This window comes from Cornus florida, unplaced genomic scaffold (assembly GCF_030987335.1).
Source record: "Cornus florida cultivar Cherokee Brave unplaced genomic scaffold, ASM3098733v1 CherokeeBrave_3.0.0_Hap2_Chr11, whole genome shotgun sequence".
Classification (NCBI taxonomy): Eukaryota; Viridiplantae; Streptophyta; class Magnoliopsida; order Cornales; family Cornaceae; genus Cornus; species Cornus florida.
In genome coordinates this window covers 25,318,283-25,344,820 of record NW_026775581.1, presented here as the reverse complement: position 1 = coordinate 25,344,820, position 26,538 = coordinate 25,318,283, and the positions used below count along the sequence as shown (strand labels likewise).

Sequence of the window (26,538 nt, the reverse complement as noted above, 5' to 3'; positions counted from 1 at the left end):
CACGGAACACGACTATGATCATCAATGAACAATACGAAATATCGAAATCCAAGACTAGAAGTAACTGGGTAAGGACCCCACACTTCTGAATCAACAAGATCAAAAGATGTTAAAGTAGATTTATTACTACTAGCAGGATAATTGGAACGAACATGGTTAGCCAGGTGACACATCTCACAGGATAAATCTAAGACTGCCAAGTTACAAAATAAGGAAGGAAATAAATGTTTTCAATAACCGAAAGAAATGTCATAAACGCATGTGCCAACGCATAAGCTGGGTTTTATTAGATAAAACAGAATTAGAAAATGAAACTGAATGTGCTTGAGGTGACAAAGGAGCATCCAACAGGTATAAACCGTCCACTTCACACCCACTGCCAATCGTCCATTTCGACACCAGAACCTGAAAAATACAATGAGAGGGAAAAAACGTTACACTGTAATTTAATTGTTTAGTAACGCTACTAACAGAAATAAGATTTGTAGTCGACTGTGGAACATGAAGTGTATCTGACAAAGTTAATGAAGGAGTAACTAATATGTGACCCTTCCTAGCAATGGAAGATGGAGAGCCATCAACAAGGCGTACCTTGCGATGGCCGCAACAAATACTATAAGATTGGAAGAATGAGGACATACCAGTCATATTGTCAGAAGCACCAGAATCAATGATCCATGGTGTCAAAGATGTAGATACGCTATGTGCAGATGCAATAGTACCTGAGTGGGCAGAAGTGAAGGTTGGCTAAGATGATGCCTCCATTTGGTTGAAGAATTGTTTGAACTTGTCCAAATTAACTGGAGTCAAGGTAACTGTGGCAGAAGATGTTGAGGAATAGTTGTCACGAGTTGACAAAGAGAGTGGTTGTGTAACAAAATGTGCAAAGGATCGAGGCTGTTGTTTCTGTTGCAGTGGGCGTCCATATAGAGCATAACAACAAGATATGATGTGACCAATTTTTCCGCAATGGCCACACCACCCACGTTGTCGTCGTATAGGAGGACTTGTGGTAGAACTCTGAACTAACTAGGTTGTGCAGTTCCTGAAAAGTTGGGAACCCGAACTGCCATAGCGAAACGATCAACAAAAGTAACACCTAATGGATGAGTCCGACAGCTCTCATCTAACAAGACATAGGAGTGTGCATCCTCAAGAGTAGGGAATAAAGATATGCCTAATAAATGAACATAAGCATACTCAAACTCGTCGTTCAACCTGGCAAGAAACTGAAACACTCAATTCTTCTCCACAGTCCCTGCATATAAAACTGCATCATCTGGATCCGTCCAAGAGTGGAAGGAATCATAATGACATCTCCTCCCAAATAGCACGAAGCTTGGCGATGTAACCTAAAACTGTCAAGTCACCGTGAAATATCCTGGTGATATCTCACCCCAACTGGAAAATCTGTGCATTATTCTACCTCTGAAGTGCGTTGAACTGAATCCCAAATCTGCTTAACAATCTTCATAAACATATAAGCAATGGCTATATTTGGCTACATCGAATTGACTAGCCAAGATATAACCATAGCGCTATCTGCAAACCACTGTGGATATGCTTTGTCTGACTGAGCTAGCTCTTTCTCAGAACTAGTAATATAGCCAATCTTACCTTTGCCACCAATGAACATCTTGGAAGACTATGCCCAAATCAAATAGTTGGAGCCATCCAACTTCACTATGGTGATTTGAAGTCCTGGATTTTCTTATAAGTTGGTGGAAGAAATGGCACCACCACCCACAGGACTTGAGCAAAGAGAATTAACAGTCGAGGACCCTAAATCTACCATAATCTATCACACAACAATAAAAAAACTCCAAAAACACCACAAATTCTGTTAAAAAATCACAGTGTCTCCTCAGACTATAAACAATAACAATGTCTCCTTAGACCATTCCCAAAAAATCCAAATACATATTTTTTTAAGGAGCGCTTCCCGCTTACATATAGCTAAACAACCTCCTCCTTAATATCCGAAACCTCTTTATAGACTCAAAAAAAATTTATCCAAGCCCTTCTACGTGTTGGAGACCAACTATCCCAATTTACCCAACCCTAGAAAAGTAAAAAGGAAATTGTAAAACATAAAAATACCTGTTTTTGATCACAAAACAGAAACATAGAAAAACATGTGTAGACAATGTCTCACACGATGTTACAAACAACCTAAGGTCGCTGTCACATAAGTAACAAGGCTGCTGAAAGGTGCGGAAATGGACAAAGGACGGGGAAGGAAAAGGAGAGGATCCAGATCAACCTTTTTTAATAGCTGTTTCTCCTTTCAGTTTTCATGATGTTTCCTTTTCTTAATGAAGAAAGCATAATAGAGGACCCTGTGTGGTCAGGATACACATAATTGACCTGCTCTCTGTCTCAACTTTGGAAAGACCAACAACTTGTGATCAAATAACATATGTTGATTGAATAAAAATTAAAAATAGTAAAGCACCAACAAGTATATATTATATTACTAGTTCTCACATTTTCCAAAATCAGAGGATAGAGCAACATTTAACAAGAGTTTACCAGTGTCAAAAAAATGCTATTTCAAGATCAGTGTTATTAAAGGCTCAAAGTGTTGGGATTATGTGCCCTAAAAGCCAATTATATACTTTTAATATTCGACATTTAGTTAATAAATGTGATTTATTAAATTAAATATTCATGCATTGGCGCTCGGGTTTTTCATATATTTGCATGAAATGCATTATAGTCCTCAAGTTGCATTATAGGTGACAAGTGTGAGAATGAGATTTACACAGGAGATTTGAGCTTACCGGTTTCTTGCACCTTGGCATCGTTCGCAGTCGATAATAAAAGTTGGGCACTTTTATCTATAAGATTGTAACATACTTAACCACTATGAGATAGGATGGTTTGTCTCGACCATTGGGGTAGTTGACTCTAAGTTAGTGTGTTAGTGTGATTTGAGTACACTGAACTGGATCACCATAAGATCACACAATACAAATTACTGTCATTATTTTGGTGTGATTCTTATCTACTAAATACATTAAGCTCTAAATCTTGAAAGGTTTAGTGGACTCATGTTTCAATATTGGTCACTTTGAATTATTAATGTGTGAGATCTTTTAAGGTCAATACCATGGTATCTTGGGTGGCTAATGTTGGAGCTATGGGAATACAAATGCTCAACACATAATCCACTCTTTATAAGAGTTAGAATATCTCCTTGATGCAATTTAATAAGTTTGATCGCTGAAACCTGGCCGGGACATTTTAGAAAAATGTTTACTAAATTATTTTTTTATTTATTTACTTAGTAAAATATTTCTTTTCAAAATTCTTTTATAAAAGAATTCAATTCAATGACCATAAGGTACTCAAGAAATATAAGAAGTATGCCTTAGGTGGGATGGTATGAAATTTTCCTTGGGGCTACTTATGGATATCCGGTAGTGGAGGGCTTATATGTAATTATTTAGTAGGATAGGGCCTTGTTGTAATTTCCAAATCTTACAATAATATAGTGGTAATTATTGTAATTAATTGGATAGGGTAGAGTTATGAGATAACTCAACCTCTATCCAATTAGAGCTAAGACAAGGATTCCCTTTTGATCCTCATCTCTAGCTCTATCAGTTAGATATCGTTATTGCCCTCAAGTCTCTATTGAATATAACAGACGTTAAAAAAAAAAAAAAAAAAAAGCTATCTTCTGAAACTAGAGAGAGCGAGGCTAATAAACAGAGGGTTCCCACAATCCATACAATCTATTCTAGGGTCATGGAGGTGAAGTTTCACTAGCGTTCAAGGCTAAAGGAGGAGTAAGTCCGACTCATTGTTGTTCTCAGAGTGTTCTCATATTTGACGATTAATCAATCGTCCAAAGGTATGAGATCATTTTCAGTAGTTTTTGATTTAGTGAAAAATCATGTGGTTAAGATCCTGAAATTAAATAGCTTCCATTTTGCCTTCACAAGGCGCACCACAGCGCGAGAGGTCCTCTGGAGTCTAGGCGAGAGGCGCACGCCCGAGTAAAGTGAGGCGCAAAATTGAAATTTTAAACTACCATAAAAGCATTTCATATCTCATAAGGCACGTATCAATATTCTAAAAGTTAATATCAAATATAAAAAAGTAAATCCATCAACTATATTAGCATTTAAGAACAATAAAACGGAGCACACATTTGTTTTCTTGAAAAGGCAAAACATAGCACAAAAAGAAATAAATCTATTAACAAAAAATAATAATAATAATAATAATAATAATAATAATAATAAAAGACACAGAGACAAAAGAAGTAGATGAAGAGAGAGAAAGTGTTAAAGAAGAAAAAATATAACCCAAAAAAAAAAAATGACAGAGAGAGAAGAACTAGACGGAGAGAGAGAAGTAAACAAAGATGAGAAGAGAGGATAAAGAAGTAGAGGAGGAGAGAGAAGAAGAAGAAAAAACAATTTGACTCTTAGACTTTCTTATTTGTTTATTAAGTTGCCAAAAGTACCCTTTTTGGCTTAAGAATAGAATAATCATTATAAAAAAAAAAAAACAATGATGAGCGCGTAGACAAATAGGACGAGGCGCAACCGAGGAGCGCGCCTAGTAAACATCAGTGTGCTTGAGATGACAACAGGCACTAGACCTACGCCCATGGACGGACCTAGGAAATTGAGGGAGGGGCAATAGTAGGGATTTTTTCTAATTTGGGGGCAAAAAAAGGAAAATTACTACTATTAATGCTATAAAAAAAAATAATAAAAAAAAAAATGGGAGTTGGGGGGGCACTATAGGTCCGTCCCTGCCTGCGTCTCGAGCCTATGCGCACACCTAGGCACGCCTTTAACAACACTGTTCAAGATTACCATGTAGGACACCCAGACTTTCCAGATACCTAAAATCATATCAGTAACATTGTTGCATAGTTATTAGTTGCAATAATAATATATTTTGACACTTGCACATATAGTGTCCGAAACTAGGTTGTTCCGAAAACAATTGACGGTAGGAAATATAAAAAGAGTGGTGGGAATGACAAGAAGTTAAATTCTCACTGTTGACAAACAAAATAAACAGGGCACTTCACCTGGATCAGAAAAGCAGATCCTCTTCTTTCTTCATCGCCAGAAGGAACAGAACTAGATTGGATACCCTTGTTTTTCTGACTGAGAGACTCGGTAGTCTTCTTGTGTACATTCATCTCATAGTCAAGCAGCTCTGCTGAAGCAATTTGAGCATTCTGCAAGGTACTATTATCAGAGACCCGCGATTTCTCATGCCTTACTGTATCAGTAACGAGAGAAGGGCAGATTTGTATTGCCTTATTGGCAATGGATGGATGCTTATGATAATTTTCAAATTGTTGTGTTAAATCAGGCTCTATTTTTAATCCTTTAGGCTTCTTACAACAAGGCAGAATCAGTTCTTTACTTGGTTTTTCATCCAACGTAGAATCACTGGTCAAATCAACTATCTTGCAATTGTTATATTGCATACTTCGCTTGCCGGTAATTAACATTTTTTTCTCACTGCATAGCAGATCATTTGAACATCTCAAGGTTGAGTTCTGATTTTGCTTGTAAGAAGTCAGAGATGAACGATTAGCGGGAAGAATATTTCCCAATTGCCCAGAAATGTTGCCTTGTTTAACCACATATGCAGAAGATAGCTTATCTGAGCGATTCGGATCCACTGGTGTGGTCTGCATATAGAATCCAACATTAAGATAGAGGAAACAATTTACACAATTAAAAGTTGTAGGGTATATTTATAAAATGAAGTATGAGCATGTCTTGGGTTGGGGGGATCAGATAATTACCAGAGGGGCAAGAAATTTTTCCAGGTGAAGTTTCTCCAGAGGCTGGGCACTTCTCAACCTATTCACATTTCCTGCACGGCATAAATAATCAGCTGCAGCATACACTGTCTATTTTATTGAACAGATATATATATCTGTGAAACGGAAAAGGCGTGAGCATAGACTTCGGTAGATGGGTACCAAAATGAGTCAAAAAATAGCCTATGGTATACCACACAAACACATACAGACACAGAGGGAGATATTATTAAGGTAATAAATTAAAATTGTTTCAAAATCACAAGAAAACAATTGTGAGGAAGCTATTTAGTCTCTGGATCCCCCAATAATACAAGGAAAAATCTATAATGAATTGAAAATGTAACACAATATTGGAGTCATTTTCCCTTATTAGTTCACTGTAATTCTCATTTATTGGAATGGAGCTAAGGAGATAGCCATATTTACTGATTTTTAAAAATTAACCTCAAGTCAAGATCTGTTAGGTATATAATCTTGCATGAATCTCCTAAAGAACTCTCAACTCTAAGGCAGCTGAAGGTTGGCAACACTCTATCAATGTGTACTTTTTTATATCAAGCCGTGTGATTTTGATGCCTAGAATGGTCACCAATTGCCATATTGACTAGGGACAAAAAAAAAAAAACCAGGTTTCAAAAAGATCACTTGACTCTCAATTTACAGCAACTAAAAGGCAATCAGGAAAAGAAAATACCAGTTAAAACTGAACCATCAACCTATTGACATTTATAGCGCAGAGACTAGCTCCGAAATAAATTCCATCTATCATCAAACCAGAATTATTTTATAGGGAGAAGAGGGTGCTATTGTCATAAACATACCGTAGCACCACATAATTAAAAGGAATGTACAATTAGATGTATCTTTACCAAAACTTAGATAATTAATTTTCATGGAAAAAAGTCATGTATTGATCTACAAAATTACCCATTACTGAGACAAAAGTCCCTAGGTCCTCCTTATAAACTCCCAGGTAAATGCCAATAAACAAGGCTCGAGTTAACAGAAAAACTGAATTAAGAAAATCATGTTATTGAAATTATCCTTCAGCTAAAAGATACTTAACCCTGATCTTCAGCTCCTACTAATTCCAGCTTCGTAGGACCACGAATTCCTTCATCTCGAAAAAAACGGGTCAATGTGAAAACTACATCCCCAAATTTGGAGTAACACTGCATGGACAACAATGTGTGAGTACAGGAGCTTTATAAACCAAAAAGGCAAACTTAAACCCCCAAAAATATGGACCTTGATATGAGGCCGTATCCAAAGCGATATTTGGGACTGACGGTTTGGATGCTCAAACCTGTCCATGACACAGAAGGTGAATCAAAAAACTAGATATATAAAGCATAACACCGTTGAATATATCATCAATAATTATGCAGGTCGGAGGAGCGGAAGATATTATAAAGTACACTGCAATGACGGCAACAAGTGCACGACTAATGTTTCTTATGTGTTTATGTTCAACAAGAGAAGTGATAAGATACAGAATAACTAGCAAGAAATGGAATTGTCATCAGACAAAAGTAATTCATTTAAATGGTTGAACATCTTAACAAAGAAATTGTTTTCTTTTTTCTTCCTCGTATTAAAAATAAATATAAAAAATGGATTAAATTTTAAGAGGCCTCACAACTTCAAGATCTGGTGCTTTCATTGGAAACCGTTGAAGCTACACATGTGGCATAGATTCTCTGCATTTGTAATTATTTGGAAAAAAAATATATATATATCCAACTTTATTTAATTTAAGTTGAGCGAAATCAGTTCACGAGAATTCACAAACTATGGAAGCCTGTAAACAGAACATGAATTTTGACTCCAACAATCTTTGAAAGTTACACCTTGGCTGAACTTCAAGAACACCACTGATAGAATTATTCACATGAAGTTAACGGAAGATTAGACCAAAATGTGAATTTTGACTGCTCCAAGATTCCAAAATTGTACCTCAGTTTAACTTCAAAAATGCCAGTATTAGAACTATTCATTGAAGTTTAGGCAAGTTCATGATATCCAAGTTGCTGGGTAACGGCTGACAAAAAGGTAAAAGGTGATAAAGTTAATTGCTCAAATGAGCAATGTTAAACATATGCTAAGAAGGATTGATTATTTATCATTGCTTCCAATCTAACTAGTTATGATAGAGATCGACAAGAAAAAACAAAAAGGAGCAACAAAAAAAAAAAAAAAAGAAAAAAAAAAAAAGAAAAGAAAAAAAAGATTATGTTCTACATAGAAGTCAGCAGACACACAATAAATAGCTATTTCTAAATGTAATAAACTTTTCTTTACTATGGCCATCATAACATGCCAACATTTTGGTGAGACTCCCAGCAATATACTAATCGTAAACAAAAATACCTTTCATCGCAGAATATAATTGCTCCATAATCATGGAGATGACGAATGACACGACCAACAGCTTGATTCACAGCCCGTGATGCTTGTTGACTATACCACTCTTCTCCAGTCAGAACCTGCATCTCTAACGTCTAGTTTAAATTAGTAGAAAACTCGTAAACTATGAGGAAATAGATCAAGGAACACTGAAGTTCAGTCTCTCCTCTTATTTATCAAAAAAAAAAAAAGGTACAGTCTCTCCTCTGGTGGCATGAACACTACCTTGCATCCCATCTGTTGTGACTGTATGTGTTGATCCATGTATTCACGTTTCAGACGAACCTGTCATACATCATTCATAACATATAAAATTAATTAAGGAACAGAAATATAAAAATTTTAATTAAAATCAGGAATTTCAAGGCAAAATATGTCAGGACAAGAAGGATCTAAATAGCCATATCTGCGTCTGTGTTCTTCCCAGAGTAACAAAGTTGGTAGTCGCATTTTTCACCTAAATGAAATCTAATAGCTATCATGATAACATATATAGTTCTAATTAAATAGTACTAGTCATTTCACAGTGAGGGAGTAAAATTAATATATTTATACACTGTTGAACTCATTGTTCTAAATGACTGAACTCATTATCATATTGGGTGCAAGAAACACGGTATTATAGAATTCAGTCACAACAATAATTAAATGACTTCCTTGATTCTCAAAAAAAACTGCATGAATGTATTATCAGTGTACAATTAAGTATTGAAAGGTTAACAACTCAAATTAAGTCCTCGTTGAGAAAATCTTGCTCTAGCACAAAAGGCATTTTCCAAACATCAAAGAATTCAGTATTATGTTCGACAATTATATATTATAACCTCAGACAGAGCAAGTAAAAAAAGACAGGAACCTTGTTTTTTACATGATAAGTTGATGCGTATTAGTAGAGTGTCATTACTGCAACCTAAGTACACAGGACATGTATCAAGCTATATAATAATTATATTCACATATAACCCATAAATTTATCAAAAGAATATATCAAAACTGAAAATTGTCCTGTAATCCAAAGAGCTTAACCTCTGATGCTTCACTCTCCATATGGGCAACTTTGCTCCATCAAAGGAATACTTATTCCCCTCCCACCAATAGTCCTCCAAAAACAGAGGAGCTACCTGCCAAACTGCTCCGACTCTCCTAGTCACTACACTCTCTCCAACTATCCGATCATTGACTATGCTACGAATAACTCAATGCTCTCCAATGAGATGGATAAGGTCCCATAGATCTGAAGCAATTTATAGTAAATCAGAAAGTGGCTCACCTACTCACCATCCTTTTGCACATGAAGCACCAACCAAGATTTGACAGCTTTTGAACCGTCAATAATATTGATCTTTCCTAATGCAGCTGTCCATTACAAACAAGCAATCCTGGGAGTAGTATTTCTGCCCCAAACAAGCAATCATGGATGATTCATCCACTCAATGCCCTTTCAATTAGACCAGACCTAACACCTACCAGCTTTAAAGGCCTCCCACCTCATGGTACTCTCTTATCCCTACTCAATATGCTGGGGGTATAGTAATCCAAAGAACAATAATATCCTCCATCTCCCAGACCTACAGCACCCTGATAAAGCTGATATCCTCCTCGACCATCCAACCCTCTGAACAAATTATAGCCTTCTTATAGGCTGTTGGTTTGGAAATGCTCAACAAGGTTTATTTCAAGGGACCCTCATCAAAAGAGTATTCACACCAGAAATTGACATAACATTCCCCATCACAATCCCAATGCTTTAGAGTGTTTCCATCCTTCCAAAATGCAGCCACAATTCCACCCCATGGAGATCCCAGGTCAACTCGATAGAAATTGAAGCCAAAGCAAGAACTTTAAAGGAAGTTTTTTTATTTATTTAATATTTCAATAAAAATAGAAATTGAGGCCCAAGGCAAGAACTTTAAAGGAAGTTTTTTTTTTATTTAATATTTCAATAAAAATAATATTAAAGTCTATACTATAGAAAATTTTACTCAAAAACCAATAAAAAGGCCTAGAAAAAGAAGAAAAGATAATAGCAAGTGAAAATATTTTAAAATAATAAGAAAAGTGTGGAAAAGTAGTAGTGGTTAAAGTAGAAGCCAATTAGATTTTTATGTAGTTCAATACAACCTAAGAATTGGAGTGTGTGTGCTTAATTTTTATGGCCCACGTTAAAGAATTGGAGGGAGTGTCTTTTATTTAAAAAAGGAAATCTACAATGGAAGTTGTGAGAGATACTACTTAATCTTATTTGTGTGGAGCCGTTCCAATGAACCTCATCTATATGGGGCCTTAGGCGACCATCTTAATTGCCTAGTAATTGAGCCAGCCCCGGGAGATCCAAGCCTCTTTCTAGTGCCAATTCCACTTGTCATTACCGTACTTCCTCTCCTACAGTGTATTTCCACTCCTCTGCATGTCCCCAAAACCACTTTCCCAACTAGGACTGGTTAAACAAGCTCAGGTTCAGAAACACAGTTCGTAAATTATCAAACATTAAACTAAAGATAGTGACAAATACTAACTTCAGGTATAGCTACTCAGAAAGATATACTCCCTCAGTCCCAAAAAGAATGTCCGTTTTGGGGAGTAGATATTTTTAAGGGGACATGCAGGCCATGTATTGTCCCCCTGCAAAGTTACTAACTTGCCCTTTAAGTTTTGAAAATTCAAGTTTGAAATTTTAAACTCCAAGGACATATATGGAAAGATGTAAAATATATTGTTTGAAAAAGGAAAGTGGACATTTATTTTGGGACAGCCCAAAAAGGAACGATGGACATTTTTTTTGGGACAGAAGGTGTAGTTTCCCACTGTAACATGTCACAGATACAGAAAATAAAATGCTTTATACAATGAAGTAACTGCCAAAGTAAGTTCACATAATAAAGCTAAAAATAATTTAAGGACTTCCATATATTGCAAATTCACACAGACTGACAAAATCTCAAGGAAAAATAGGCAACAAGACAATCAAACCTTTGGATCAGTCCTTGTTGCAAACGGCAAACCGGTGATCACCACAGCTCTTCCAGCATGGTCAGGAAAATCTAATCCTTCACTTACCTAATATACCAATAGAGATTAGCCATTGTCAACAAATGGAACTTTTGAAAGGTCAATATAATGCTTCCCAGCAATTTTGGGAGCTGTGAAGCATCAAAACAGGATTCATAAAATAGATAGCACAAAATAAAAGAAAAAATTAGTCAACTATGATCTTCAGCAATCAGCTACCTATTTTTCTTTATAATGAACATCAGTATTTATTTTGGCTATACTTACCAAAAAATATATATATATGTTATTTTGGCTCCATCAATATATCAGTGACATCTTATATACTCACAGGAGGTTTTTTCTTTAACTAATGAATAAAGCAGCATCAACCGGATGGATTCTGGCGTAATTGGATTCCAGGAATTGAAGAAGAAATACCAAAGACCGAAACAGTTGAACTACTAGCCACAACCAATGTAAATGGCATACTAAGTGCATTACCCAACATATATCCCGCCTACGCAGGGTGCTGGGAGGGGAAGACTATCTAAATGACATGTTACCAATAATATGAGAGTTTGGGGGTTCTTGTACTCTAGGCAGATCCATCAATCTCGGGATGGAGCACTGGAGGCAAAATCATAAAGAATTAAGATTTAAGTAAGGATTAGGAACTAATTGTTGTCAGGGGCTTATTTGTTATTACTTCTATAATGTTGGGGCTTATGTGTAATTTCTAAAACTTGTTATTATAAATAGAATGTGGTGGAAGGATGAAAGTATTCTTTCTCTCTTTCCCCATCTCTCTCTCTTTTTCTCTCATACGCTTTCTTCTCTTTTTTTCTTCTTTATCACTGTGACAACCGTAGATTTTACAAACCCAGTGTGTCCTATGATGACCCAAAACGGATCCAAAATGCGGAAGCTAAACATAAACAAGTCTCTGGAGATGTAACACAAGAGTGACTTCCCGAGGAGTCCCGAGACTCAACGGAAACAAAAAGGAGACAAGGGTATCAAAATCCTACAAGAGAAGGACCAACGGTAAAATGGTCATTTTTCCCTAAGTGGAGCGAATTTAACTTACAACAAGTTAAATGAGATCAAAAATGTCCAAAAACCTCCTTTGATAACCTCACACGAGGTCCCAAGGTCAAAGGAAGAGAAATCCCAAATGAACCCTATCCCGGTTCAAACCAAATCTAACACCTTCTCACTTAAACAAGGATATCTAGAGTTAGGAGAAGAATCTGAAACTGAAATTGGTACCATTGGAAAGCTTTCTTCGACGCGGTCCGTTTAGACTTAAGAACGGACTAATTTGAAGTTAAAACGAAAAAGTTATGACAATTTGAAGTTGGAAGACAAAAGCTGAACTTAAAAGAAAAGTTTCTGGGGGACATGAACCGGTTCAAGATTTCCTGAACCGGTTCAACATTGGCAGAGAACCCACGTTGAACCAAAATGACCCTTGAACCGGTTCAGCATTTTCTGAACCGGTTCCACCAACCCAGGTAGCAGAAAAAGCAGCAAAAAATAGAAAAATGAACCCGACGAGGGGTTCTCGAGACTAAGACGACATTTTTCGGAAAAATACCGTGAAGAAACCCCCCTTAAAATCACGTTTTCCAAGCAACCATGTCAAGGCCGGAAATTATTTCCCAAAGGAAACCCCCAAAAAGCCCCTAAACTAGATTTTTCAACAAAAATGCAAAATGAGTCCAAGGGAGCCTCATTTTACCAAGGAAGAGGTTTTGCCCGGAAACAATCATGCACGCAAACGTAACTTACAAACTAGATTTTTCAACAAAAATGCAAAATAAGTCCAAGGGAGCCTCATTTTACCAAGGAAGAGGTTTTGCCCAGAAACGATCATGCACGCAAACGTAACTTACCTATTAGGACAAGCTACAATGATCCACAGCTTAAAAATACCGCCGATGCAAAATTTGACCTATCCAAACCCTATTGCGTGAAAAATGCCTTTTAAAGGCAAAAAATGCAACAACCAGCCTTAAATGCTTTCAAAAGACCGTTTGGCCCTTGGCCACACTTCATGCATATTAAATGAGTCCTAGTGGGTGTGCTCGTGCACACTTTGTACCACCTGATTTGGAAATGAACCCGGCTCGAATTTTCCAATTTTAGCCCAAAAATGCAATATATGAAACTAGAATGCAAAACCCAAAACAAAATGGTGTTTGGCCCTTGGCCACACCTCATGCACATTAAATGAATGCCAAATAATGAATTTCATACCCAATGCACACTTCGGTGCAAAAATGACATGTTAAAACCATTGATTTCATATAATTTTCATTGAAGGCAAATTACTACATTTAAGAGTATACATGGTTTTCAAAGGAAGTTTGGCCCTTGGCCACATTTCATATACATAAAATGAATGTCAAAAAGTATGCTTAATGTCACGCCCCGCCTATGGAGGTTGTGCCACGCAGGCGACACACAGACGCTGAGGAGGACGCTGCATGGCAGCTGCATGGCAAGTGGAGTTTCTAGAGTCTTCCGGAGTAGTCTAGAGTTGTGTGGAAGATTCTAGATATGTGTAGTATATTCTAGAAGTGTGTGGAAGTAACTAGAATTCTCTAGAATTGTGTGGAGTAGTATGGAGGGTTCTAGAATGTTGTAGATATGTATGGAGATGTGTAGAAGGTGGAAGAAGATTCTAGAGAATCAATCTCCATCATTGGTTAGAATGCATCCTAGCCATCCATTAGGGATGGGGATGCCTATAAATAGGAGTAGGACTTCATTTTGTAACCAACAAGTCCTAGAGTGAGTCTTGAGAGCCTTGTAGAGAGCTTGAGGGTTAGCCTTGTACAAAGCATTCTTTGAAGTAATAGAAGTGTTCTTTCCTTGCCAACTTAAGTGCCTTAGTGTGTGTGAGTGTGCAAGCCAAGTGAGGAGAGGGCGAGGGCAACTACAACACTAGTAAGCGCACGAGGGGAGTGTGTTGGCTAAGGTGTGCACGGGAGTTAGGCTGACCAAGTACTTGCGAGAGTGGAAGCAACGTCTTGGTGCCGCACGGGAGCAGCTAGAGTGGTGCTGAAACTTTAAGCCCGTGACATTAAGCACGCATTACAAGTTTCAAGGCAAAATGACATATTTGACCTAACTATACATTACAACTTTAAAAGTAAAACTCAAACATGCCAACACTTGCATGTGAACATGAATACACTTAAGAGAACTTCAATCCAACGAAACGATCTAAGGACATTGTGCATCCCAAAATAAAGTATCCGTACTTGAAAAATAACCCGATAACTTTGGGGTGAGTAAGCAAGTTACTCGTAGGGAATGAGCATGCATAGACCTAACTTTTTACAAGGTTATCACATTAACATGAAATAATTTTAAAAGGTCATGCCACCTAACGTCTATGTCAAAAGTGATACCAAGGGATCATCTTAAGCTACACTAGCAATTGAAATGAACTACGGCATACAAGTATGCATGCTTAAGTATACAAAACAATGTTGAAACATGATATACGACATATAAGCATACATTTACAAGTATACTAAACCATATTAAACAAGTTATGCAATGTCTAAGCATACATACACAAATATATAATTAATATGGAAAACTCGCGAATCAAGTATACAGGCACAAGTATACTGAGCTAAATGAATTACGCATAAACAAGTACACACGGCACAAGTATACTAAAATGAAATCCAATTACACCAAACAAGCATACAAGGCGTAAGTATACTAGATAGAGTTTTAGATACACAAACAAGGATACAAGTTCAAGTATGCTAAATGGGATCTAAATACACGAAACAAGTATATAGTTTCAAGTATACTAAATGAGATCTAAATATGCAAAGCAAGTATACAGAATCAAGTATACTAAATGAGATCTAAAATGCAAGGTAAGCACCAATTCACAAGCTACAAGTAATTCATGATTAACTACTTGGAATGCGATGCAAAATCGGATAGTGGAAAGACTAGGATACTTGGTTACTGACCAAGCAAGTCATTCTGGGCAATTACGACCCACTAGGAACTACCTAGTGCGCGCGTGTATAAGTTATTCTGGGCAATTACGACCCACAAGGTACTACCTAGTGCGCATTTCATATGACTAAGGAAACTCTTGTCGCCGTACTAGAGCCAAACTCTAGCCATCACGTGTACATTTTCCTTACAAGCCTTCCAAAATTAAAAAGTTCAAAACTTATGCATAATTAATAAATTAGACAAACTTATACAAAATCAAATAATGCTTAAAAACCATCTTCTATGCACAAGGTTGAATCCACACAAACCATGTCCTAGAATTCAAGTCTAAACGGCATATAATATGTCAAATCCTTGATATGTAATTTATACACAAAACAAGAATATTTTACAACAATTGAACCAAATTACCATCCTAAGCCACAAGTACTAAATAAGCTATAATTTAGTAACTAGCTTCCAAGGTAATCAATTGTAATATTCTAAACAAGCTATATACCTACGCAAGATATATTTAAACAAGCTTGGCAAGACAATGATATCATATATCATGCTAAGTCCATTACCATTTTAAGAGGCCACAAATACTAATTCTATGCAAGCCTAGTAAAATGTTCACAAGGTAATTAAACGTACTACATTTCATAAGATTATCATCATAACATGAAAAGTCTCTAGATTTCAAATCAATTCCGAATAACTTCAATTTAATGTATGTTAAAGGACATAGCATGCTCTTCACATATATCACATCAAATATCAACTTAGGTGGTTAAAACACTAAATAATTTAATTTCCTCTAGATTTTTAAACAACTCCAAATGTTCTCAAATTAACATAGGTTAAAGAACATACCAAGGCCCAACTTAATATCACATTACAAGTTGATTTCATGCTAGTTACAACCATGTGAATTAAACTTTCATAAAAGAAAATTATTAAATAAAAGTTGCAATACTTATTCAAATACTCCCAATTTATTATATGTTAACAAACATATCAAGGCCTAATTTAATAGTATGCCACAATTTAATTCCAAGTTATAAACAACCATGAGAATTAAATCTTATAGAAAGAAAATAATTAAATTAAATTCTAGATAAAATACATAGGCATGCATACAAGTTGTATAAGCTTATAAAATAATTAATACAACATTTATATGAACCTAAGACATCCCCTACCTCAATTCGAGATGAAATCTCAAATCCCCTCCGAAATGAAACCGCCCCGAATCCTATGAAACTTCGGGGTTTTGTCGGAGACAACATGGTGAACATTATACCCCAAGGAGGTCACACCAAAATCCAAACTTGGCTACAAACCCGAACTCGAAAAATGGCCAAAACGGGATTCCAATCGGTTGGAATCGAAGGCCTCGTCAAGGCGGACATTAAACATTAAGGCATCACAACATTTTACTAAAGGGAAGGAGTCCAAAGGAGGAGAGAGAAGGTGGCAACCCCTTGGGCTGCCATGGATGGCCGGCCAAGAGGAAGAGAGAAGAGGAAATTCCCTTTTTCATTTTAAGTCCCCCTATTTATAGAAAAACCCTAAAAGTGCCCCGAACGGGCCCCACCGAGTCCGGAAAAGTGGAATTTGAGCAAACGCGCTCAAACGGCAAAACTCCGTGAACGAAAAAGAACTGAAATAAAAAAAAATGAATAACGGAAGAAACGGCGTCGAAAATCAAGTCCCGAACAGAGAAATATGTCCCGAAAAAGTTCGGCGGCAACAAGAGTCAAAAACCCAAAAACTAGGGAGATCGACCGCAAGGCAATTATAAGAGTACACGACTCGACAAAATGTGAAAATGAATCCCGTACGAGGATCTAAGCCCCAAGGAGACACTTTGCAACTAACTTTCATTAATTGCACAAAGGCCCCTACACAAAAGGATTACTGTGCAAGTGACCCCAAATGAAAATATCTTCCAAAAGATATTTTCTTAAAAACCCCCAAATCAAAATATCTTGAAAAGATGTTTATGAAAAACACTCCAAGAAACGAAAATGTTTCTGAAGAATCTTTTCATCCATGCCCCTGCGGGAAAACGAAACAGCCGCCGAGCTTTTCTCCAAAAGTAAAGCTACGCCTTTTGAGGAAACCAACTGGGATGGAAGCATGTGGAGTCAAAAACCAACTCTGAGCACGAAGAGTGTGGTTACGCGAAAGGAAATTTCAACGAAAAAAATTAATCCGTAAAAATGGAGAAAAAGGAAAGTCAACACTAATTACTAAGTTCATCTGTAATCATAAGTCCATAAACAGCTTGCATCTCAAGGTCAGACAGGTGTGAAAAAAAGGAGCACATTTTAAGTAAGGATTAGGAACTAATTACTAAGTTCATTTGTAATCATAAGTCCATAAACAGCTTGCATCTCAAGGTGAGACGGGTGTGAAAAATAGGAGCACAATTGTGATCAGAAGCTATAAAGTCATTTACATCACTATGGAGCTTTCACATTGCAGAACACAGACGAGGGCTCCAGAGTCTTCATCAAAAGGAATGTGCTTGTTCAAAAAGGAAACCAACAAATAAACATATTTCAAAAAAAGCATTGTAACATCGCCATGATAGGAAACTGCTCACAAATCTTTGAGGGAGGTAGACAACAATTTAAGGCTAACAATGGGATCCTATATAAATTTCCATGCCAAACTATGAACATTGTAATATATTATATTAATAAAAATTGAAACTGCTATATGTAATGTAGAATGGTGAAGAATCCTTCAAACAAAAGAGGTGAAAACCAACCCCAAAAAAAGAAGGAAAAAAGAAACGATCTCCTACAAACCCAAGCCCAGTCCTTTGTCCAAGGGAATAGAAGTCCACTCTAATATAAACAAAGTAGCTCCTCCTATATGCAACTAAAACTATAATCTGAAGACTTACAGATTTCACCCGGACACCCCCCCACCCCCAACACACACACATATATTATTCTGATAATTCATTGCCTCTTCCCTAGCCTGAAAGTTTTGCTATTAATGGACCCTTTATAACAAGAAATAAAGCCTTTTCCCAACTACTTGGGGTTGGCTAAATGAATCCTATTTTTCAATTCTGTTCTGTCCAAGGCCATAACCTCAATCAAACCACATGTTATCATATCTTTTCTTATTAATAATTATTTGTGGCTCTACCCATTTGACAATGTTTCCTTTCTTTTCCCTCATGGACTGCTATTGCAATTGTATTCACTTCTTCATTTCTTCCATCTCATTTCAATCCTGCATATCATCATAGTAGTTTGACTTCAACCCTATTTCAATTTAAAACTAAACTTCTAACACACAGTAAATGAAAATTTGACTCTCTTAACATTAAAAAATCAACATACGAACAGATATATAAAATGAAGCTAAAAGAAATGTATATAAAATACTTTGGTGAGTGAATCATGAGCAAATTGCATCAGAAATTCAAATGAAAATAGATCTAGGGACATCAGTCCCATTCCCCCTCCCCTAAAAAAAAACATGAAAAAAGAAATAAAAGGAAAAGAAAATTTGTGCCTTAATAGAGACTGTATTTCACATGTTGTAATGCTAGATGTCAAAAGTGAGAATTATTAGCGCCAGTCCCATTTTACGTGGTACATCATCCTTTTATAACTATCAAAATATTTAATTTTTTTAATCAAAGGAATTTATCATACTCAAGAAACAGTGTGAATAGCTACCTTAAAATTGGTGTATCTAACAAGTTTTGGTTTCTTCTTTCATAGCTAACATTTAATTATATGCGTATGGTATCTAACTTAGATTTAAAAGTTTAATATTTTCCTATCACAACAATGCTTGAAGCAGTTCAATAGTAATTTAGGATAACAGATATTTTCAAAATAATGTCCAATTCTGAAACAATACAACTAGGAAAAGCATCAAGAATTAAATTTCAGTTGGGAGACAAAATTTACTGGACTACAAGTGCCAGTAACTGCTAACACCCTAGTGTTTGAATTGCCTAAGGATTAAAAAGTACATTGGTTTCGATTTGAATTAATATTATGTTAAGCTTAACTTATTGTTCAAACCAAAAATATCAATACAAGAAAAACCTAGCAAACTAGAGATACAATGCAGATAAATCCAATAGTTTAATCCATGCAGTTGGCACAAGCCAACTACCGTATTAAAGACACTCTCACTCTTTCATGCATGATGCATCTACACGTACCACCATAACAGGAACCATTTGGCAAAATGACATAACAGCATCAACAGTGACAATGATGCTGGGTGAGTTCATTGGCATATATTGTTTTATGTGTATAATTTTAAATTCCAAAGGCCTCTTACAGTTCTAAGATTGCTACCAAAGTAACTGACCACAATTTAGTGACACGATCAAACTGACAGAACTTTGTTCGACATGATGAGAAAGTGTTGCTTAAATTTCAAGATAAAACCATACCTTGCCACGACAAACTGCAAAAAATACAGCACCAGAAGTGGAGGTGTCCTTCAACTTAGTCATGTAGTCCTGCACCAAAATCAATCAGCCGGAAATCTGAGATCAGGACAGTACAGGGAAATAATATGGAAGAACGTTGATTACTTGATTGGATTGTTACTTGAGTTTCTTACCTCAATTGACAAAGGAAAAAGTGAAGACTGTCTAGGTTCCACAACAGGTTGCTTATGTTTGCAGATTCTCTCCCAGATTGTACTAGAGTTCGTCGAGTTTGCATGACTCTAATAGTTGTCGAGCATAATTTGTCAAGAACTAAATGCAAACAGATCCAGATTCTTGATTACTTGTGTTAGATAACTTAGATGCCTTACCATATTCTTCCAGCATCCAATGCACTGGTCTAGAAGGTAGTAAGATGGGAAAAATACGAGCAGCCCATCTGGTATGATTCGAGCAAAATTGACTAAAGCAAGAGATTCAATAAACAAAAAGATTTCATTAAAACAGCTAATTACAACAATGAAGGTAAGCAAAAAGATTTTATTGAAACAGTTATCTATGACAATGAACTTACTGACCATAGACAACATCTAACCTATATGCTATAAAGGGAAAAAATCATATTAGGTTATTTACTTCAAAGTAATTTTCAGTGCAATGCTTTGTTCAGTATAACAATTGAAACCATTACCTTAACCTTTTTAAATTTATGATCACAGTATGAGTATTAGATTAGTGTGTGCGCATGCACGCGCATTTGTGTGTAAGAGAGAGAGAGAGAGAGAGTTTGGAGGAGGGAAAGACTAAAGGCAGAGAATGAAATCTGGAAGGAAAAATAAATCAACAATTGAAATTTGTTGAAGGATTTAAATATTAAAGTTGGACCCTCTCTAACAGCATAAGCTTTTAGAGTAGATGGTAGTTTACATGGTATCAGACCAGCCAAGGTCCTATGTTCAAACCTTAACGTCACCCTAATAATTAAACTTGAAACACGTGTTGGACGAAAATAAGGCCACACGAGGGGGCGTGTTGAAGGATTTAAATATTAAAGTTACACCCTCTCTAACAACTTAAGCTTTTAGAGTAGGTGAGAAAAGATAGTTTATACAAGAAGGTTAGTAAAGAGATGCTTCAAATGAATCAATGAACGAAACGACGGTGAGAAGGAAAAGTGACTAGCACAATATGAAAAAGAGAGAATAGAATTAATAATAATAAGATAAAGTTGAAATAATTATTATTATTATAATAATGAGAGTTGTACTAAACTAGTAATGACAATGATTATCATAGCAATAATACTAATAAGGGATTCACTACCCAATAGGTTCTTGGATGGTCTCTTATCTAGTTGGTGCCGAACATATAGAGCCAATGACCCAACATAGTCCCCAACACGGATCCCATCGTTGGGGTAGTATGACAGATGTCACAGTGGACTCGAATGTTTGGTAGAGCCCTTGACATAGGCCTGAACGGCCAGGAAAAACCCAACAAGGGGTGCCATCAAATAGATCAAAGCTTGAACTCAAATACAGAAGAGATACTAGGACTTGAGATCCAAGAATGATTCTATGATCTGATGTCTAACAAAACATGAAAAATGTAAATGAATCTCAAAGACATCTATACTAGGGTACATCAATCCTGATTCTAAACCTTGACTAATCATAAAGTCTTTTTAGTCATAGCCAGTTACACAACTTAAAAAATAAAATCAAATGCCACTACTACGAAAATTAAGGGCCTAAATAACAGTATATAAAAATAAATAAATCACAGCCAATTCATGGGAGTACATCCTAAGGTTAGGTCTGCAAATAGTCCACTCTCCCAATATTAGCTAATAGCCTCTTTCCACTCTATCCTAACTAATTCTCCAACCCAAGTTAATGTTAGCATATATGATACCACGATTTATGGTATGACTTACCATAATAGCAGAGATTTGACTATGCATATGTTAGCATATATGATAGCCACTATTTATGGAATAACTTACCATAATAGCTGAGATTTGACTATGCTATAGAATATGCCATAAAATATGCTTTAGAATAAGTTGTGATTTGATTTAGTTTTCTTTCTTGTAATATGAGCATGTGCTCATTTTATCTATAAATACTAGAACTGTGAATGAATAATTCATATCATTCAAGCCTTTATGCAATTCTCTCCTTTCTCTTCTTTTTATTTCTACTTGGTATCAGAGCAAATACCTTTCCACACCTTTCAGCAGCCTTGCTACTTGTGCGACAGCAAAATTAGGCTGTTTGTGACATCGTGTGACGTTGCCTACACATATTTTTTTGTGTTGCTGTTTTGTGACCAAAAACAGGTATTTTTAAGTTTTACAATTTCTTTTTTACTCTTCTAGGATTGGGTAAATTGGGATAGTTGGTTTCCAACGCCTAGAAGGGCTTGGGTTAAAAAAATAAAAATAAAATAGTCTACAAAGAGGTTCCTTAAAAAAGGTATGTATTTGGATTTTTCGGGAATGGTCTGAGGAGACATTGTTATTGTTTATGATATGAGGAGACCCTTTGATTTATTAACAGAATTTGTGGTGTTTTTTGGAATTTTTTATTGTCGTGTGACAGATCATGGCAGATTCAGGGTCCTCAACTGTTAATTCTCTTGGCTCAAGTTCTATGGGTGGTGGTGCCATTTTTCCCACCAACTCATCAGAAAATCCAGGACTTCAAATCACCACAATGAAGTTGGATGGTTCCAACTATTTGATTTGGGCACAGTCTGCCAAGATGTTCATTGGTGGCAAAGGCAAGATTAGCTATATTACTGGTTCTGAGAAAGAGCCAGCTGAGTCAGAGAAGGCGTATCCACAGTGGTTTGCAGATAACGCTATGGTTATGTCTTGGCTAGTCAATTCGATGCAACCAAATATAGATGTTGGCTATATGTTTATGAAGACTGCTAAGCAGATTTGGGAATCAGTTCAACACACTTATTCTTAGAGACAAAATAATGCACGAATTTTCCAGCTAGGGCGAGATATCACCAGGATTTCTCAGGGTGACTTGGCAGTTTCAGGTTACATTGCCAAGCTTCGTGCTATTTGGGAGGAGATGTCATATTATGATTCCTTCCACTCTTGGAAGGATCCAGATAATGCAGTTTTATATGCAGGAATTGTGGAGAAGAATCGAGTGTTTCAGTTTCTTGCCGGGTTGAACAACGAGTTTGAGTATGCTCGTGTTCATTTATTGGGCTTATCTTCATTCCCTACTCTTGAGGATGCATACTCCTATGTATTGTCAGATAAGAGCCACCAGACTCATCCATTGGGTGTTACTTCTATTGATCGTTTTGTTATAGCAGTTCGGGTTCCCAACCTTTTAGGAACTTCACCATCCAAGTCAGTTCAAAGCACTAACACCGGTCCTCCTCTGGGACGACAACGCGGATGGTGTGACCATTATAGAAAAATTGGTCACATCAAATCTCGTTGTTATGCTCTACAGGATGCCCACCGCAATAGAAACAACAACCTCGATCCTCTGCACATTATGTTACACAACCAGTCTCGTTGTCAACTCCTGACAACCCTGCCTCTACATCTTCTGCCACAGTTACCTTAACTCAAGCTGATTTGGACAAGTTCAAGCAATTCTTCAACCAAATGGAGGCATCATCTCAGCCAACCTCCACTTATGCCCACTCAGGTACAATTGCGTCTGCACATAGCATATCTACATCTTCGAAACCATGGATCACTGATTTTGGTGCTTCAGACAATATGACTGGTATGCCCTCACTCTTCCAATCTTATAGTATCTGCTCTAGCCAACGCAAGGTCCGCCTTGCGGATGGCTCTCCATCTTCCATTGTTGGGAAGGTCACATATCAGTTACTCCTTCATTAACTTTGTCAGATACACTTCATGTTCCAAAGTTGACTACAAATCTTATTTCTGTTAGTAGCGTTACCAAACAATTAAATTGTAGTGTAACGTTTTTTCCCTCTCATTGTATTTTTCAGGATCTGGTGTTGAAACGGACGATTGGCAGTGGGCGTGAAGTGGACGGTTTATACCTGTTGGATGCTCCTTTGTCACCTCAAGCACATTTAGCTTCATTTTCTAATATTGTTTCATCTAATAAAGCCCAGCTTATGCGTTGGCACATGCGTTTAGGACATATTTCTTTCGGTTATTTAAAACATTTATTTCCTTCCCTATTTTGTAACATGGAAGTGTCAGATTTATCCTATGAGACATGTCATATGGCTAAACATGTTTCGTTCCAATTATCCTGCTAGTAGTAATAAATCTGCTTTAACACCTTTTGATCTTGTTCATTCAGATGTGTGGGGTTCTTGCCCAGTTACTTCTAGTCTTGGATTTCGATATTTCGTGTTGTTCATTGATGATCATAGTCGTGTTACTTGGGTTTATCTTATGAAAATCAAAAATGAGGTATACACCTTTTTAAAAAATTTATGACAATGGTTCAGACTTAATATGGTCATACCATTAAAAAATTCAGATCTGACCAGGGTACAGAGTACACTTATGGGGAGGTACAACGGTTATGTACAGAAGTTGGGATTGAGCATCAGATGGCTAATGTTAAAACTCCTCAACAGAATGGTCGTTCTGAGAGAAAGAATCGCCACATCCTTGACTTAGCCAGAGCAATCTGCATTGGCATGAATGTTCCCCGGTCATTTTGGGGAGATGCAGTTCTTACTGCTGTTTACATCATTAATAGGACTCCTAGGATTCTTAACTTTGCAGCCCCACTCTCAATCTTACATCCCAATTCATCTCTTTTTTGTATTCCTTTACGAGTCTTCGGGTGTGTGTGCTTTGTTCAGCAGTTGGGGCAGACTCGTACAAAGCTTGACCCGAAGGCTTTGAAGTGTGTGTTTTTAGGCTATTCTCACCCTCAAAAAGTTTATAGGTGTTACCATCCTCCCAGTCGTCGACGGTTTATATCCATGGATGTTTCTTTCTTTAAGCATACACCATACTATAGTGGTTCAGTTGGTTCTCAGAGTGAATGGTTCCCATTGAATATAATGGATGATCACCTTCTTCCGTCTTCAACTCCTCTACCATTACTTGTTTCGTCTTCTATGATTCCTCCTCATGATACCCCTCCAGCAGGGGGAATTGTTCCTTTTTCATAGGTTTATAATTGGAGACAACAGGTACAAGCTTCTACTCCCACGATCGACTGCCCTGTTCCTTCGGCACCAACTCTGCCTTCTCAAGCTATTGTTTTGCTTGATGATCGCCCCATTGCTCTTTAAAAGGGTAAACGTTCTTGTACATACCCTGTTTCTAATTTTGTTTCTGATTATGCTCTCTCACCCTCCTATCAGAGTTTTCGTGTTTCTGTTGCCTCGGTTCCTGTTCCTTCTAGTGTTGCAGATGCACTAGCACAACCTCAATGCCGTGATGCTATGATAGAAGAACTACAAGCACTTGAGAAAAATCAGACTTAGGACATGGTTCTACTTCCTATTGGACGAAAGGCTGTGGGTTGTCGTTGGGTGTTTACAATTAAGCATAATCCAGATGGGTCAGTTGCTCGTTACAAGGCCCGATTGGTTGCCTAGGGTTATGCACAAACTTATGGCATAGATTATTAGGAGACTTTTGCCCCTGTTGCCAAGACGAATACCATCCGTGTATTATTTTCCGTTGCTGCAATTCGATCTTGGCCTCTATTTCAGTTAGATGTCAAGAATGCCTTTCTCAATGGTGAGTTGCAGGAGGAGGTGTACATGGTTCCTCCTCCGGGCTTTCGTTCTCCTGCTCATACTGGTATGGTATGTCGTCTTCGTCATTCTCTGTATGGCCTCAAGCAGTCTCCTCGAGCTTCGTTTGATCACTTTCGCACTGATATGCTCAAGTTTGGTTTCCATCAAAGTGCAGCTAATCATACCTTGTTTTTACGTCATTCAGGCAGTAAGACAGTTGCTCTCATTGTGTATGTCGATGATATTGTTTTTACCGGCGATGATGCTACCGGAATTGATGAGGTTAAGAGCTATCTTGGCCGTCAGTTTGAGATTAAGGATCTTGGTCCCCTTCGGTACTTCTTGGGCATTGAGGTGGCTCGCTCCAAGACTGGCATGTTCATCTCTCAACGCAAGTATGTTCTTGACTTGCTTTCTGCTTCTGGTCAGCTTGGCGCTCGTCCTGCTAATACTCAGATTGAGTAGAATCATCGGTTGGCTGATTCTGAGGGGGAGTTGTTGTCAGATGTTGGTCAGTATCAACGACTTGTGGGGAAGCTCATCTATTTATCCATAACTCGACCTGACATTGCTTATGCCGTGAGTGTCGTGAATCAATTCATGCACTCTCCTCGTGCCCCTCACCTTGATGCAGCTATTCGGATCCTTCGCTACTTAAAAGGGTGTCCAGACCGTGGTATTTTGTTTGCCAATCATGGCCACTTATGTGTTGAGGCCTGGACAGATGCTGATTATGTAGGATCAATTTCAGATAGGAGGTCAACTTCAGGTTATTGTACCACTATTGGTGGTAACTTGGTTACTTGGCGCAGTAAGAAGCAGGATGTTGTCTCTCGATCTAATGCAGAGGCAGAGTATAAGGCTATGGCTCTTGGGGTAGGTGAGTTGCTATGACTAAAAACCTTGATGACAGACTTGTGCCTTCCAGTGTCCCTTCCATTCTCACTCTACTGCGACAACAAGTCTGCCATTAGCATAGCAGCAAATCCCATTCAGTATGACAGGACTAAGCATATAGAGGTGGAGCGTCACTTCATTCGAGAGAAGATCATCTCTGGTCAAATTTGCACTCCATTTGTCACAAGCTCTTAGCAGCTTGCAGACATTCTTACAAAGGGCGTCAGCAAGATTGTGTTTGAGAATGCATTTTCCAAGTTGGGCGTTTCAGATATCCATGAACCAA

At 37.2% G+C, this 26,538-nt stretch overlaps 1 protein-coding gene across 2 annotated transcripts in view; it reads right to left on the bottom strand.

Moving 5' to 3' along the window:
• Window positions 1–26,538, bottom strand: part of LOC132283978 (regulator of telomere elongation helicase 1 homolog) — a 46,665-nt gene that overhangs the window by 7,074 nt on the left and 13,053 nt on the right. For both annotated transcript variants that reach the window (XM_059786037.1, XM_059786038.1), the window contains exons 12-21: window positions 19,997–20,088; window positions 19,799–19,906; window positions 19,626–19,694; window positions 11,186–11,272; window positions 8,441–8,500; window positions 8,180–8,295; window positions 7,058–7,115; window positions 6,876–6,981; window positions 5,789–5,859; window positions 5,057–5,671 (exon numbers count right to left, since the gene is read on the bottom strand). In XM_059786037.1, the coding sequence (XP_059642020.1) occupies window positions 5,057–5,671; window positions 5,789–5,859; window positions 6,876–6,981; window positions 7,058–7,115; window positions 8,180–8,295; window positions 8,441–8,500; window positions 11,186–11,272; window positions 19,626–19,694; window positions 19,799–19,906; window positions 19,997–20,088 (1,382 nt within the window). The remainder of the gene's footprint in view (window positions 1–5,056; window positions 5,672–5,788; window positions 5,860–6,875; window positions 6,982–7,057; window positions 7,116–8,179; window positions 8,296–8,440; window positions 8,501–11,185; window positions 11,273–19,625; window positions 19,695–19,798; window positions 19,907–19,996; window positions 20,089–26,538) is intronic.